Here is a 13,955-nt window from a genome sequence, read left to right as displayed (position 1 = left end):
TCATCCTATGATTTCCTGATAAATATTTAGATTGGAATGAATATTTCTCGTATTTGAATAGTGATTTCGAAAAACACCTTTTTCAGCTGTAATTTTTACATGAAGAAACAGTTTGTAAAGAACCATCTGGGGCCGACCTCGTGGCGCACTCAGGAGAGTGCAGCGCTGGGAGCACAGCGGCGCTCCCGCCGCGGGTTCGGATCCTATATAGGGATGGCCGGTGAGCTCACTGGCTGAGCGCGGTGTGGGTGACACCAAGCCAAGGGTTGCAATCCCCTTACCGGTCACAAAAAAGACAAAAAAAAAAAAAAGAACCATCTGTAATTGTCTCTTATTTTGTAGGCCCTGTGTGCTAATTTGTGCTTGGCTACATGGGTGTTTTAGAACCTTTTAATCAAAACTCTTTGGGTTGCACTATTCACACAGGCTAGCTGAAGAAAAGCAGGTGTTATTGAAAGGACACACCAGAGTTTGCAGGAATCGAAGGACAGAAAACAAACTACAGCCAGTCTTCATGGGACAGAGATGGAAGCTCTTCACTCACAAGAGCAGACACTTGCTCTTACTGTCATGAAAATTATACATCTGTCTGTAGGTCTACTCTACTTTCCTTTCTCTCTACCAGTTGATTTCCTCTGGTATTCATCTTGACTCTGGTTCATATATAAGATGGATGCCTCATATAATGTCTGCTCCAGCCCACTTTACATCAGGACAAATGTTAATCCTTTCTTTCAGCTTCTGTCATATCGCATCTTTTATATATGTCATTTATTTAGAATTTCCTGGAAAGAAAATCATATTGGCTCAGATTATATGTTTAAAACAGGCCACAAGTCTAGGCATAAGTCATTGCAAGCCACGGATTTTCTTGGGTTGGCTTTATTCTTTGTCCTACAATAAGCTGTGGTTAAAGGCTTGAAGTCATGTAGTATTTAAAACATGGCTGCTGCTTTTTGGCAGGGCTGTGGGAAGGGCAGCTTCCATGAGAAGGTACCAAGACAATGATAGACATTTATATTACAGAAAGAGGACAGTCCATGCTTTTTAGTAAGCATGTCATCTATTTCTCTCCAAACTGCTATTCTGTACATATACAGAATATAAAATATGGCTCAAATGACCTTATATTCAAACTTATCACAAAGTTAGTCCAAATATAAAGTGATTCTTTCTGTTCTTAATGGTTTGAGTCATACATGGCTAAGAAAACATTATCCTTGAGGGTTAGAGAATAAAAAGCTTGGAATCGTGGGTTATTCAGACATTTCCTGGTAAAGACTAATTAAAAATACTTTTTCATTGAAATAAAACATGAATGTATTATAGTAAAAATAAGCTGAACTAGTCAAACACAAATAATAGGAGAGACTACTTGTACAAAAATAGTGGACTATTTTAAACTTTTACTATAAATAGCCATATAATAAATTCTGGTGTGAGGTTTTCTCAGCAAATTTGGGGAAAATAGTGAATTATTTTGAGATAGAAATTTCTCTTTAAATAATAATTTTCTTATCAAAAATGAAAAATTGAATAAAATTGAACGTGAAACCACCCCATACTGCAAATTTCCATTGTGTTAGAACTTTTTTTTTTTTTTAAAGATGACTGGTAAGGGGATCTTAACCCTTGACTTGATTTTGTCAGCACCATGCTCTCTCAGTGAGCAATCGGCCATCCCTACATAGGGATCTGAACCCATGGCCTTGGTGCTGTCAGTACCACACTCTCCCAAGAGAGCCACGGGCCGGTCCTTATGTGTTTGAACTTTTTACTACGTGTAACCATACAGAAAATTTACTACATTCAAACTTTGGGGATAATAAAACAGAAGAAAACAAATTAATGTATTGAATGATGAAATGCAAATGAATAATGTTTATACTTAATCTTTTCAATATGTATGCCTGAATTTGTTTAGGCAATTCTAATTAACTGGATGTTAGTTTGATAAAATATTGGGAAACTTTGCAATCAGGCCACTGAATATTCAGTTTAATTATGTTGGTGTGCACTTTTATTTGCTTCTAATGCCAAGGATCCATTGGTACAATGAATGCCCATTTTGTGGTCTGTTATGCAGAAAATGTTTAATCCGGTGTTTGATTTACTCTGTTAAATCTTCCTTATTGAATGTGCTTATTCATCCATGCAGAATCGGGTATGCTACTTTCTGTTACTATGACATTACAATTAAACAGCTAAAAGAAGAACAGCAAGACTTTCTGTAAAGGTTCATGAAATTCCCACAAAATTATTCACAGTTTTTTTTGTTTTGTTTTGTTTTGGTTTGCAAGGACTATGAAAAAATGCAAATGTGTTCTAAATATTTCTGTATTGATGAAGCTGACAAATATAATAGTACAAATAATCATTTGATTACTAAATCTAGCACTTAAAACATATTTCTGATATAGTGGAAATGATTGCTGTCATGACATTATCTTTTAAAGATGGAAATGAACGTGAACTCAAAGAACCTGTTATAAACAGAAAATGGTACGATGCCATAGTGTTTGTACAAGTTTGAAATAGGAAAATTTAAGTTGACTTCATCTGGGTATACTGTAATATTCCTCAAGGGGTTTGTATGCTCACAAAAGTACTACTTCATGCAATCTGAGGATATTCTTCCGTAGACTAGACTTTCTCCATTTTTAGCTACGTTTCATTGTCCAGAGTATTTGTGCTGATGAATTTTTACCACCATTGCAACCACAGGCTTAGAGACTGAAGATTTTTAATTCAAAGAAAGTTCTAACACTAGTTCTGCAATTAACACAAATAATTTTCTTTTAAAGTGTGGAACTTGTAATAAGGAGTTAATAAGCTACTTCCTGAATTGTTATTGCTTATTTTTCATGGTGTTAAGAGACACACATTCATACAGACATAACTATTTTCTAAGAAGGTCTCGTAAAGAATTTAGGATGTCAACAGTTCGTCTGACACGCTTGCTTTTGATTATGCTAGGAGATCAGCATCTGATTAGTTTGCTTGTACGATATAGTGACAATGAGATTCCATGGTAGTGGATTCAATATGCATGTGTGTGTGCATGTGCGTGCATGTGTGTGTGTAAACTCATGTGACTGCTGGATCATAAACTGTACTCTAACACGGACATCCAGGAAGAGTACGTAATAATTCTAGTTCATCTGGCTCATTACTGCTACTAAAAAAACATTTTACTCTGCACGTCCTGCTGATTATGGGACAATAACATCACCTATGAAAACATGACAAATATCATTCTGGACCAGACCAATAGTCCAGCCTCGTGTTTTCCAAAGTGTGTTCTGTGGTTTAAAAGTCATTATGAAATCCTCATAGTTCACATGTGTATTTATTACAGAAGAGTTGAAGAGTCCTCCAGTAAAGAAACCATTTACCTTTAATTGCTTCCTAAACGTATTCGACCATGAAACCCCTGTTATTATTCTGCAGAATTACTTTCCCCCAGAACACATTTGGGAAAAGGCTAACCATGGTATTTAAAAAAGTTTTCGTAGTGGAGTATTATAGATCTCTAGCCTTTGACATTCAAGATATATTTATTAGGCTCATATTCTATTACAGGTGTTCTTCCAGATGCCTGGGATAGTTCGGTGAACAAATATGCCTGCCCTCCTACTACTAACTTTCACGATCTTTGAATTAATATAAACCTTTCTTAAATACTTTTATATTTAAAAAAGCATTCTTTGGTCACATGAATTTAAAACCCAAAAGTCAGCAAAATATTGAAATGCTATATGGTGTTATATCCTTGGAAATATGAGTAAACAAAGTTAGGGTTAGGATAAATTGCAAATGAGAAAATGCTGAACCATCAAGTATACGCATTTTATATTTTGACAGACACTGCCAAATTGCCGTCCAAAGAAATTGTACCAATTTACACTCCCACGAGCAGTACGTGTATGTATCTGCTTCGCCATACTTTTACCAATACTGTGTGTTATCAAATCTTTTTATTTTTGCCATTTGACTGGTAAAAGTTGGTATATCCCACATGCTCACAATGACTACTGCTACTACTACTATTACTAACAACAAGTGCTTACTACCAGCCGAATATAGTTCTAAGTACGTTATTTAACATATTTACCTCTCATGATTACCTTGGAGGTAAGTAATATTATTGTCACCATTTTACAGATGGGGAAACTGAGGTTCAGAGAGGTTAAATAACTTGCTTGAGGCCATTCAGTCAGTAAATGATGGAATTGTGACTCAAACCTAGGAAGTCTGTACAAGAGTCTGAACTCATATGCATTATCCCATACTTCCTCTCTAAGAAAAGAATATTCATTGCAGCATTATTTGTAGCAGAAAAAGACTAGAAAAATACTAATAGAACATAAAATAAATCATGATGTATCTATATAATTGAATTTTAGGAAGCCATTAAAAAAGAGGCATCCCTACATGTACTAAGAGCACAGGACCTTTATGATATAATAAGTAGGAAAAAATAAAGGTATAAAGTTCAGAATAATGTTTATAGCATGCTACCACACACAGACACACACAGACACATACACAATCTCTAGAAGGATTCACAAGAAACTGGAAATAAATAGTGTTTATCTCTCTGGAACACAACTGGGGGTCAGGAAGGGTATGGAAACTTAATAATCTTACTAGTTGTTTTAGTCCATTTTGTGTTGCTATAACAGAACTACCTGAGACTGGGTGATTTATAAAGAAGAGAGGTTTATTTGGCTTATGATTCTGGGACAGCTGCATCTGGAACGGGCCTCAGGCTGCTTCTACTTATGGCAGAAAGTGGCAGGCAGCCAGCGAGTACAAGCAGATCACATGGCGAGAAGAAGCAAGAGAGAGAGAGAGAAGGTGCCAGGGTCTTTTTAAGCAACGAGCTCTCGCAGGAACTAATAGAGTGAGAACTCACTCATTACTCCCCCCTCCCCCAGGGAGAGCATTAATCCATTCATGAGGGATCCGCCCCCATGACTCAATCAGTTTCCAACACTGCCACACTGGGGTCAAATTTCCACATGAGTTCTGGAGGGGACAACACATCCAAACTCCATCACTAGTCTTTGTATGACCTTTTGTTCTAATTGAATTTTTTTATTCATCATGTCCATATTACTTGTTCAATTACAAATGCAAAACCAGATAATGAAACAAGTTTACTGGGCAACCAACTCATTTTATTTCCATTTAAAAGAGTATTAAAGACTATAACTTGTGTGTTGTTTCCTGAAGATGTCATATATTTTATTATTCATACATTCATTCAGCTGATATTTTTGAGTGCCTGTTATGTACTAGGCACTGAACTATGTACTAGGAATATAATGATGAACAATATAATCACAGTCCTTGCCTTTGTGGAGTTTAGCTTATAGCAGGATGAAACAAATAATTACATACGTAATTGAATATTTTCAATCATGATAAATTCAACAAAGGAGAAGTATAGGGTGATAGGAGACCTAAGCTAGACTGGAGATTCAACAAAGACTTGCCAGAGCACGTGAAGTTTCAAATTAACAACTGCAAAGGATGAGCAGGATTAAGCTAGGAGAAAAGGAAGAAGAAGCATAAAAGTGCACTTTAGGCACATGGAAAGGCATATGTGAAGGCCCTGAAGCAGGAAGGAACATGGCAGCAGGAAGGAGACATGAAGGAGAACCAGTATGGCTGGAGCTTAGATAAAGAGGGCTAAGAGATATGAGATGAGACTGGAGAGTTAAGCAGGACATTTTAGACCATGTTTAAGATTTTGGACTGTATCTTAAGAGCAATGGGAAATCATGAAGGGTTTTAGGTAGAGAAAGACACGATCAAATTTGAGTTTTAGAAAGTTTACTCTGAACGCAGTACGGAGAGTGGACTGGAGAGAAGCAAGCATGAATGCGGGGGTCCAGCTAGGACCTATTGTAGTCGTCTAGGCGAGAAATTATGGTGGCAGCCCAGATTGAGATAAGTGGATATAATTACAATATTTTTTTGAGATGAAAGTGGCAAAAGTTACTGATGAATTGGTTTAAGGGTGAAAGAAGGTTGGTCAAGGATGATTCTTTGGTTTCTGACTACAGCAACTGAGTAGAAGGTGGTACTTTTTCTATGATAGAGAATACTGAATGAAGAGAAGGTTTGGGAGTGGGGTTGGGATGTTCAGGAGTTCAGTATTGGACATGTTCAGAAGAGATGTTGAGTAAGGAGTTGGATATATAGGTCTGGAACTCAAAGGAAAGGGCCCAGAGATAGAAACCATTAAATTACTGGTTTTTAAAAAGATAATAGTCAAATCTCACAGTCAAGTAAACTTCTGCATACAGTGTAAATGTTCAGGGAATGGTGATGATTCAACTCAGGAAACCATTAAGTACAAAATTATTGCCACGGTGATTTAACAGTCCAGTCAATTTTTAGGTATCCATCATCTCATTGTACTGTGACTTATCCAAATAAAATATTTCAGCTCTCAAAAATAGATGTCCTTAGAATAATAGAATAGATAGCAATTCAGCTGTGTTGCTTTACACTTTTTTACTGACATTACCAACTCCTATATCCATCTTTACTTTGTATAAAACCTACAAAAATATATTAGAAAGAAAAGGTATTTTGAGCATTTTCTCCATGCAGAGGGTTTAAATTTTCCTAGTGTAATAATCTTTTCCATGCCTAGAGAAGGTATGAATGAGTCACATGAGAACTTTAGAGAAAGGACAGCTAAATACAGATTGGTAATATGATGTTTCTGAGGATTGTGCTTTCTATCCTCAGGGAAAAAAAGGGAGGTTTTCAAATCCAGGCAGGGCAGATTGGAAAATTAGTACTACGGAGTAATTCATTGTTTTGTTTTACCCCACTAGATGTAGACTTCATAAAGATATGGGTTTTTGACTGTTTTGTTTACTGCTATAATACCATCACCTAAACCAGTGCCTTGCATTATAGGTGCTCAATGAATATTTGAGGAATAAATAAATTAATGAATTGTATATTCACAGTATGATTGTTAGAAAATTTCTGAATCTCTAGAAAGTTAGAGATACTCATATTGAAAAAGATATGAGTATATATGAGGGTACTTCAAAAAGTTTGTGGAAAACTGGAAGTAAAAGATAATACAAATCCTTACAGGCACACATGTATATACATATTCCTCCAAAGTAAAATAGAAATACTTTTATTTATCATGTTTTAAACCATTCATCAGTGGTTTCTCACTGTTAGAGAAGATTTTGGAATAGATTTCCTGGGAAATCTATTAATTTCTATTTCCACTGGTGTATGAGGAGTCTCACAGGTAAGATCTATTTCACTTCTGATAACACTCAAAACTTTCTTTTCCTACCAAGGCAAATGGCAGAGTGATTTATTGAACAATACATTATACTTCTCAGTGGAATCTCTTTTACACGTAATATTCATCAGAGGACCATATCACCTGAGAATTGTTTAATACAACAGGATAATCCGTAAAAGAAATTAATGAAACATGCACAATGTTGCTAACGATCATGGCAAAACACAACAAAAATGCAGCAAAAAAACCCCCAAAACCAAAAAACAGCACCTCCCCCACAAAAAGTAAAACGCATTTTAAAGGGTTTTCATGGAACTTTTCAAAATTAACAAAGTCATCATACGACTTCAAAATATAAGACACGTGATAGTGGTGGGCAGATATAAAGGTCAAGATAACGGAGTCCTGTCCTCATAGAGCTTACCATCTATTAGGGGAGTTAGAACTATGTTAAGTTCAGCAAACATTTATTGAATTCCTAAGCACCAGGCTTAGGTTAGGTGCAGGGAACAGAGTGAGAGTGGTCACGAAGACAGGAAAGAAAAAAAATGTATCTGGGGAACCACAGCAGCTTGGAGGACAGGTGGTGTAAGGGAAGGTCTGTTATTGCATCCTCCCTGATTTATTTTGAAACCTTTGTAAAATAATTACACACGTAATTTCTTGGATCAAAAGAGTACGCTCCCCACTCCTATATACTCCTCCCTTTATTGCTTTGGTGTTGCCAGACAGCAAAAAATTTTAAATAATGGGGGGCGGGAGGCGAGACCTTGAAAATACTCAAGAGAGGGCCGGCCCGTGCTCACTCAGGAGAGTGTGGTGCTGATAACACCAAGGCCCCGGGTTCGGATCCCATATACAGATGGCCGGTTCGCTCACTGGCTGAGCGTGGTGCTCACAACACCAAGTCAAGGGTTAAGATCCCCTTACTGGTCATCTTTAAAAAAAAAAAAAAAAAAAAAAAAAAGAAAATACTCAAGAGAGCTATGTTAGCTGCTTGGCATAGACAACCTAAGCCTCTCATTAAATACAATCACTTTAATATAAAGGCCATTTTACCTTAATAATTTTTGCAGTAGTTTAGGAGAACCGTGTATGGACTCATCTTATTTGTGCAGAAAATCAGATTCAGACTCAACAAACGCTTATCAAGCATCTACTATGCTTTCCTTTCTTTTTTTCCTTCCCGCAAGGCAAGGCGAATTTGCAAATATATATTGCTAGGGCTGCTGTGAGGATTAATTAGAACAAATACGGACGCGGTGAGAGTTCCATTCCGGCGAAACTAGGGCGAGAGGTTTTTCGTAGGTTTTCTTTGGGGAGACATAGAGACGAAAAAGATAGGGAAAGTACTGTTATAAAAACCATGCATCGGTGGCCAAAACAGAAGCACAGACACGCTGGAGGAAACGGTTTTCCAGGTTGTAATGAAAATCTCTTTTGTTCACAGAATAAGTTCCTTTCAATTTCACTCCGCCCTCCCTGTCTCCTAACAATTCTTGTTTCATCATCGAACCCAAGTCTTCCCGTATTCATCCTGGCCAGCGAAGTAAAAAAAAAATCTACATTTCTTCCTTATCTTACACCTTCATGCTAATTGAGTTACTGTACTCAGCCTGGAAAATGAATTGAGCTTTTAATGTTTGCGTAAACATTTCAAATACGAATATATCGCTGTAGTCGCCTACCAGGACCCTCCACCTAAGAACTACATTACCCAGAATGCACTGTTTCCCCTTCCGCCTTCTACTGAGGGAATACCTAACTTGATCTCATTTTCACAAGCAATAGTCACATGACACGTTTCCTGTCAAGATGGCGGATAATCTCCCTTCGGAGTTCGATGTGATCGTAATAGGGACGGGTATGTGTGCCCCTGGTACTCCCTGGACAAAGTGTAGGAAGTCTGTCTTGTCCCTACCGTTTTTGTCCATGGCGAGGGTTGGTGAGAAATGCCGGGCGTCGAGCATGGGAGGGAGGACGGAAAGGAAGTGAGGTAGTCTGGAGTCAGCGCGGGACTTGGCAGCTCCAGGGAGGGGCTTGGACCCGCAGTGCTTAGCGCCATTTGAGTAGGGGTCGATCTGGTCGATGCTGATTTCTGAGGTTGGTTGCTGCGGTGATTCCTGTTAATTTCCTTGGGAGGTGGGTTTGCACTATCATGAGAATGGAGTGTCGGGATTTTATCAATGGAGGCGCCTTTGGCATGACATTATGATACCCTCGTAGATTTCAAGGTGATAGTCCCCATCATTTTGTCTCGCCGTTTTGTAGGACTTTTTTATTTATACGATCCTAGGGTACAGTGCAGTTCAGATACAGCTTAATCCTCGGTTTTACAGGAAGGACGCTCAGATATAGCCCGTATGCGTATTAGCTTACTAGGAAAAGGAAACGTATTCTTTTCTATTGTGTTGAGAAGCCTAGGGAATTGTATTTTGTTGAGGTAGCCATTATTCCTGCTTCATGGTACTGAAAGCAAGCATCTTGCTTTCTACTACTCACCTATCCACGCACAACTAAATGTACTGAGAACAAGCGGCCGAGTTCCAGTTCAGGTGTGTTACTTTATCTTCCACTTGTTTTTCCCTCGTTTGTTCTCCATGTTTTGGGTGGAGCCAGAAAACCCCTTTCAATTTGTAGTTGACAAATTCAACGTAGGACACGTGGCAGAAGACATTTGGCAGCAATTGGTATTTTGTTTTTATTAACAGCGTAAGGGATGAATTTTAGATGGGACATAGGTTGTAGAGTGGGAGTTTCTCCTGCCTATAGAATGTGGGGGGCTGGAGAAGTTCTGGTGGGTGGTACCCTGTCCATGTTGTTAATTAATTCAGTTCGTTGTCTTCTCAAACAGTAGGAGCAGCCATGTTTCCAGGGTGGGAATAAAAATTTAGCTTCTTGTTTTCCAGTGCTTATTATTTCCTAATCAGTATGCTAAGCATTTTACAAATCATTTCGACGACCTTGTTAGAGTAGGCATTCTCTACATTTTACAGAAGAGGAAAAGTGGGCTTAGAAAGGTTGTAATTTGCTCAAGATCACACAGCTGGTAAATTTCCAAAGATCCATTCCATCCTAGGAGAATCAATTGTTCTGACCTTCAGAGTTGACCCATATTAGTAGAAACAATTGGGAAATCTTGGTTCTAGACCTTGTTTGGCTATTAACTAGCTGTGTGAATTGGGAGGGCTAGACACTCTGAGCCTGTTTCCTTACTTTTGAATATAGGGAGGGTAAACTAGATAGCCTTTAAGGTGTTGTCTAATCCAAAATTCTCTTACTCTAGTTGTACCTTGGTAAATGTTCTCAGAACAGCAAGGACATGTTTATGCCCAGCCTGAAAATAACTGCATGGCTGCAGATGACCTGGCTGTAGCTGCTATGAACAGATGTTGGATGAGTGGAAAGAGCATATAGACTATTCATTTTTTCTTTCCAGTCTATCCTGAAACTTAGAACAACCATCATTTTAGAAAAGTTATTATATCATACTTGAGTTCTATATTCTTGCCTTTCTTTTTTGTTACCTTGGAACTTGGGGAGTTTTAAAAAATTTTATTGATTTTTTTTTTTTCTTATCTGGATTCAAATTTTAATTGACAAGTGTTAATTCTTATTATTAAGTTCTGGTAATTCTTTTAATAAATATTTTGCCTTCTGGTACAGTTCGAAATATGGAATATATCCATCCTGTTGGAGTCTGTAATGGTAGAGGTAGGAAGATACAATGAGTGATCCAGAAAATTGCATCAGGAAGCAGCTCTTGTATTTGTAAAAAGATTCATTTTAGACTTATTCCAATGAGTGTAATGTTATCTCTTAATGTGTGGGAAGAACTTATTTAATCTTAAAAGTTATGTTTTTCATACCGCTTAATGGCGACACATTCTGGATTTTATCAAGCACATTGCTTAAATGTATGATGTGAAACTTTGTGTCAGAAGTGGAAAATTTTAATAAAAATGTCATTTCCCAAATAAATGATAAACAATTCCAGTAATTACGTAATTGGACTTTTTTAAAATGTGAACTAGTTCGCTGAAAGTCGCCTTTAAAATGGGTTTGCTTTATTAAATGTAGAACCTTGAGTAAGTCATAGGAAAAGCTGTTTTTCATAGATTCAGTTTTATTAACAAAACCAGAATTAATCATGCATATATCAGAAACATGAAGAAATATACTATGAGATGTAATTTTTCTTTTACGAGATTTAGTTCTAGTTAAAATGTCGTCAACAGACAGTTGCTTCATCAAGTAGAATCATCTGAGGATAAGATTTTAAAGTCACTTTGACCTTGATTAATTTGTATTCTCATTTTCTGTAAGAGAAGGTGAAAGCTTTTTCTTAAGATCATTTTCAAAAGATTATGGGAAAAATAAAGTTTTGTATGTGTTTTCTTAGTTAAGCCCATTTCCTTCTGATTAGAAAATACAGGAAATATCTCTTGAACACCCAAAGACAGAGGAATAAGACTGAGAACTTGAACTGTAGAAAAAATAGAAGAAAATGGAATAAAGGAGGGCCAACTGGAGTCTCAAGGAAGAGTACAAAAATGGATCTGTGATAAGTGTCAAGAAAGTGGTCTTGGGTAGATAATTGTCATTGTCAGGATATTTTGCCATTTAGAAAGTCATCTGAATGATAATTTTGTGGGATGTGGAGAAAAGTATCACTGGCTTCAGGTTAAAAATAGACCCAGTAATGTAACATCTCACTGGAGGTGACTTATCTGGCAGCCTGTATAATCTGCAGCACAGCCAACAATTTAACAGAACGACAGGCAAGATGGAAGTTATAAGAGTTATGTGATAATATCAACATGCTTCCTACACAGGGGAATCTTTCAGGTCTTCACTTAGAACACATTCATTCTTATTTTAGAAATAATTCTAACATGCTCAGAGCATATTAGAACCATCTTGTTAGAACTATAGGGAGAGTTATCAACTTCTGCAAAGACTGTTGGGGGGGCGGGTGCTATTAGACATACAAGTGACAGTTCATATCTGTATAGGAAAGGGAAGAGACAAACACCTGTAATGCAAACCTGAATCAAACAGCACAGTGGCCTGGCACCAGCTAGTGTAGTGGTACACACTCATTTTTCAGGGTATTCAATCCATATTTATTGAGAACCTAGACCCTGCCCTTGTGAAATTTACTGTATTGCCTATTCTCAGGAACTTTTGGGGCTTCCTGACAGTCACATCCCCAAAGCTATCCTTAAGACAATGTGGGCTTTTCATTGCATCTTTCTTGCTTTCTGAAGACCATATAGAGTTTCAGTCTGCATCCTTTTCCTTTTTTTTTTTTTTTTTTTAAAAGATGACCGGTAAGGGGATCTTAACCCTTGACTGGGTGTTGTCAGCACCACGCTCAGCCAGTGAGCAAACCGGCCATCCCTATATAGGATCCGAACCCGTGGCCTTGGTGTTATCAGCACCACACTCTCCTGAGTGAGCCACGGGCCGGCCCATGCATCCTTTTCCTTTTTAAAGCACCCCACACACATTATCTTTTGGGATTCTTCCCCTAAGATGGGCTGTTGAGTAGGCTACTTAATTTTTTTCCTGCAGCGGGTAAACATAGATGTTTTTTGATTTAAGTTTTATTGTGGGGGAAGAGAAGGGATAACAAGAATAACAAACATGGGGGAAATTGCAAGGGCACTGCTGCAAATCCTTATTACCATGCTAAATAGTGCTCAGTGTACTACAGTTATAGAAGTAAGTAGCATGGTATATGGTAATCACGTGATCGTTGTACTGTGTGACTTTGGGTAAATTGCAAAACCTCTTGGGACATCAGTTTGCTCATCTGTAAAGTAAGGGATTTGAATTAGGTGATGTGTAAGGTAGGGATCTTCCACCTCTAAAATTGCCACTGTGCGTGTGCCTGATTATGATCCTGTGCCCTTGAGAAAAAGCTCAATAGTCCTTTGAAGAAGTCAAGTTAGTGTTAAAAGACATTTTAATGAAAACGATGAGCTGCTTTTCTCAGGAAACTTCACATAGGTAGCACAGTCTCATTCCTTGATGTTAGAGAATTGAAAGGTAGTTAACCTCGTCTGGCAGCTCTGACTATAATGCTTATGGTAGTGGAGGAGTAGCTTCATTTCTCTAAGCCTTGGAATATGGTAATGTTGCAGGAAGTGTCATGAAAACTGATATTTTCCAGATAGCCGTTTGTACCAGAGTCAACACAAGTGATTTCCAAGAAATGTATCTCAATTAATCCTCTCCCAGATGCCTGTATGTGGTTCTAACATCATAGGATGTCCATACTTCCTCCCTCTGTATTTCCAAACATCCATGCACCTATTATTTACAGCAGGGTTTTCTTTTTAATTGCAAGAAGCCACCTATTTGTGGGTCCTGAAATTAATTCCAACATTAAAATAAAGAGGTAGAGTATATCAGAATTCACATAGTAAGGATGAGTGTTGTTTTTACACACACACACAGTCTTCCAAAAGTTCATAGAAAGAATCCTATTATTTTTCAATTCTATTTTTCCAAGAACATTTTGAAGTACCCTTATAAATATATTTTGGAGGGGGCAGAGGCAAAAATTTTGAAGTCTGGAGAATATTGATCAACTGAATTACATAGTGAGTAGGTCTGAAAATTGTATTTCAGAAGTCTTTTAGTTTTATAAATG

General features: G+C 37.5%; 1 protein-coding gene across 1 annotated transcript in view; it reads left to right on the top strand.

Moving 5' to 3' along the window:
• Positions 1-9,096: 9,096 nt before the first annotated feature.
• Positions 9,097-13,955, top strand: part of CHM (CHM Rab escort protein) — a 176,679-nt gene continuing 171,820 nt past the window's right edge. Inside the window, exon 1 of the mRNA XM_063083178.1 lies at positions 9,097-9,158. Coding sequence (XP_062939248.1) covers positions 9,110-9,158 — 49 coding nt within the window. The 5' untranslated portion in view covers positions 9,097-9,109. The remainder of the gene's footprint in view (positions 9,159-13,955) is intronic.

Source organism: Cynocephalus volans, chromosome X (assembly GCF_027409185.1).
Source record: "Cynocephalus volans isolate mCynVol1 chromosome X, mCynVol1.pri, whole genome shotgun sequence".
Lineage (NCBI taxonomy): Eukaryota > Metazoa > Chordata > Mammalia > Dermoptera > Cynocephalidae > Cynocephalus > Cynocephalus volans.
The sequence above is the reverse complement of the archived record's forward strand: the minus strand, read 5'-3'. Positions and strand labels throughout refer to the sequence as shown.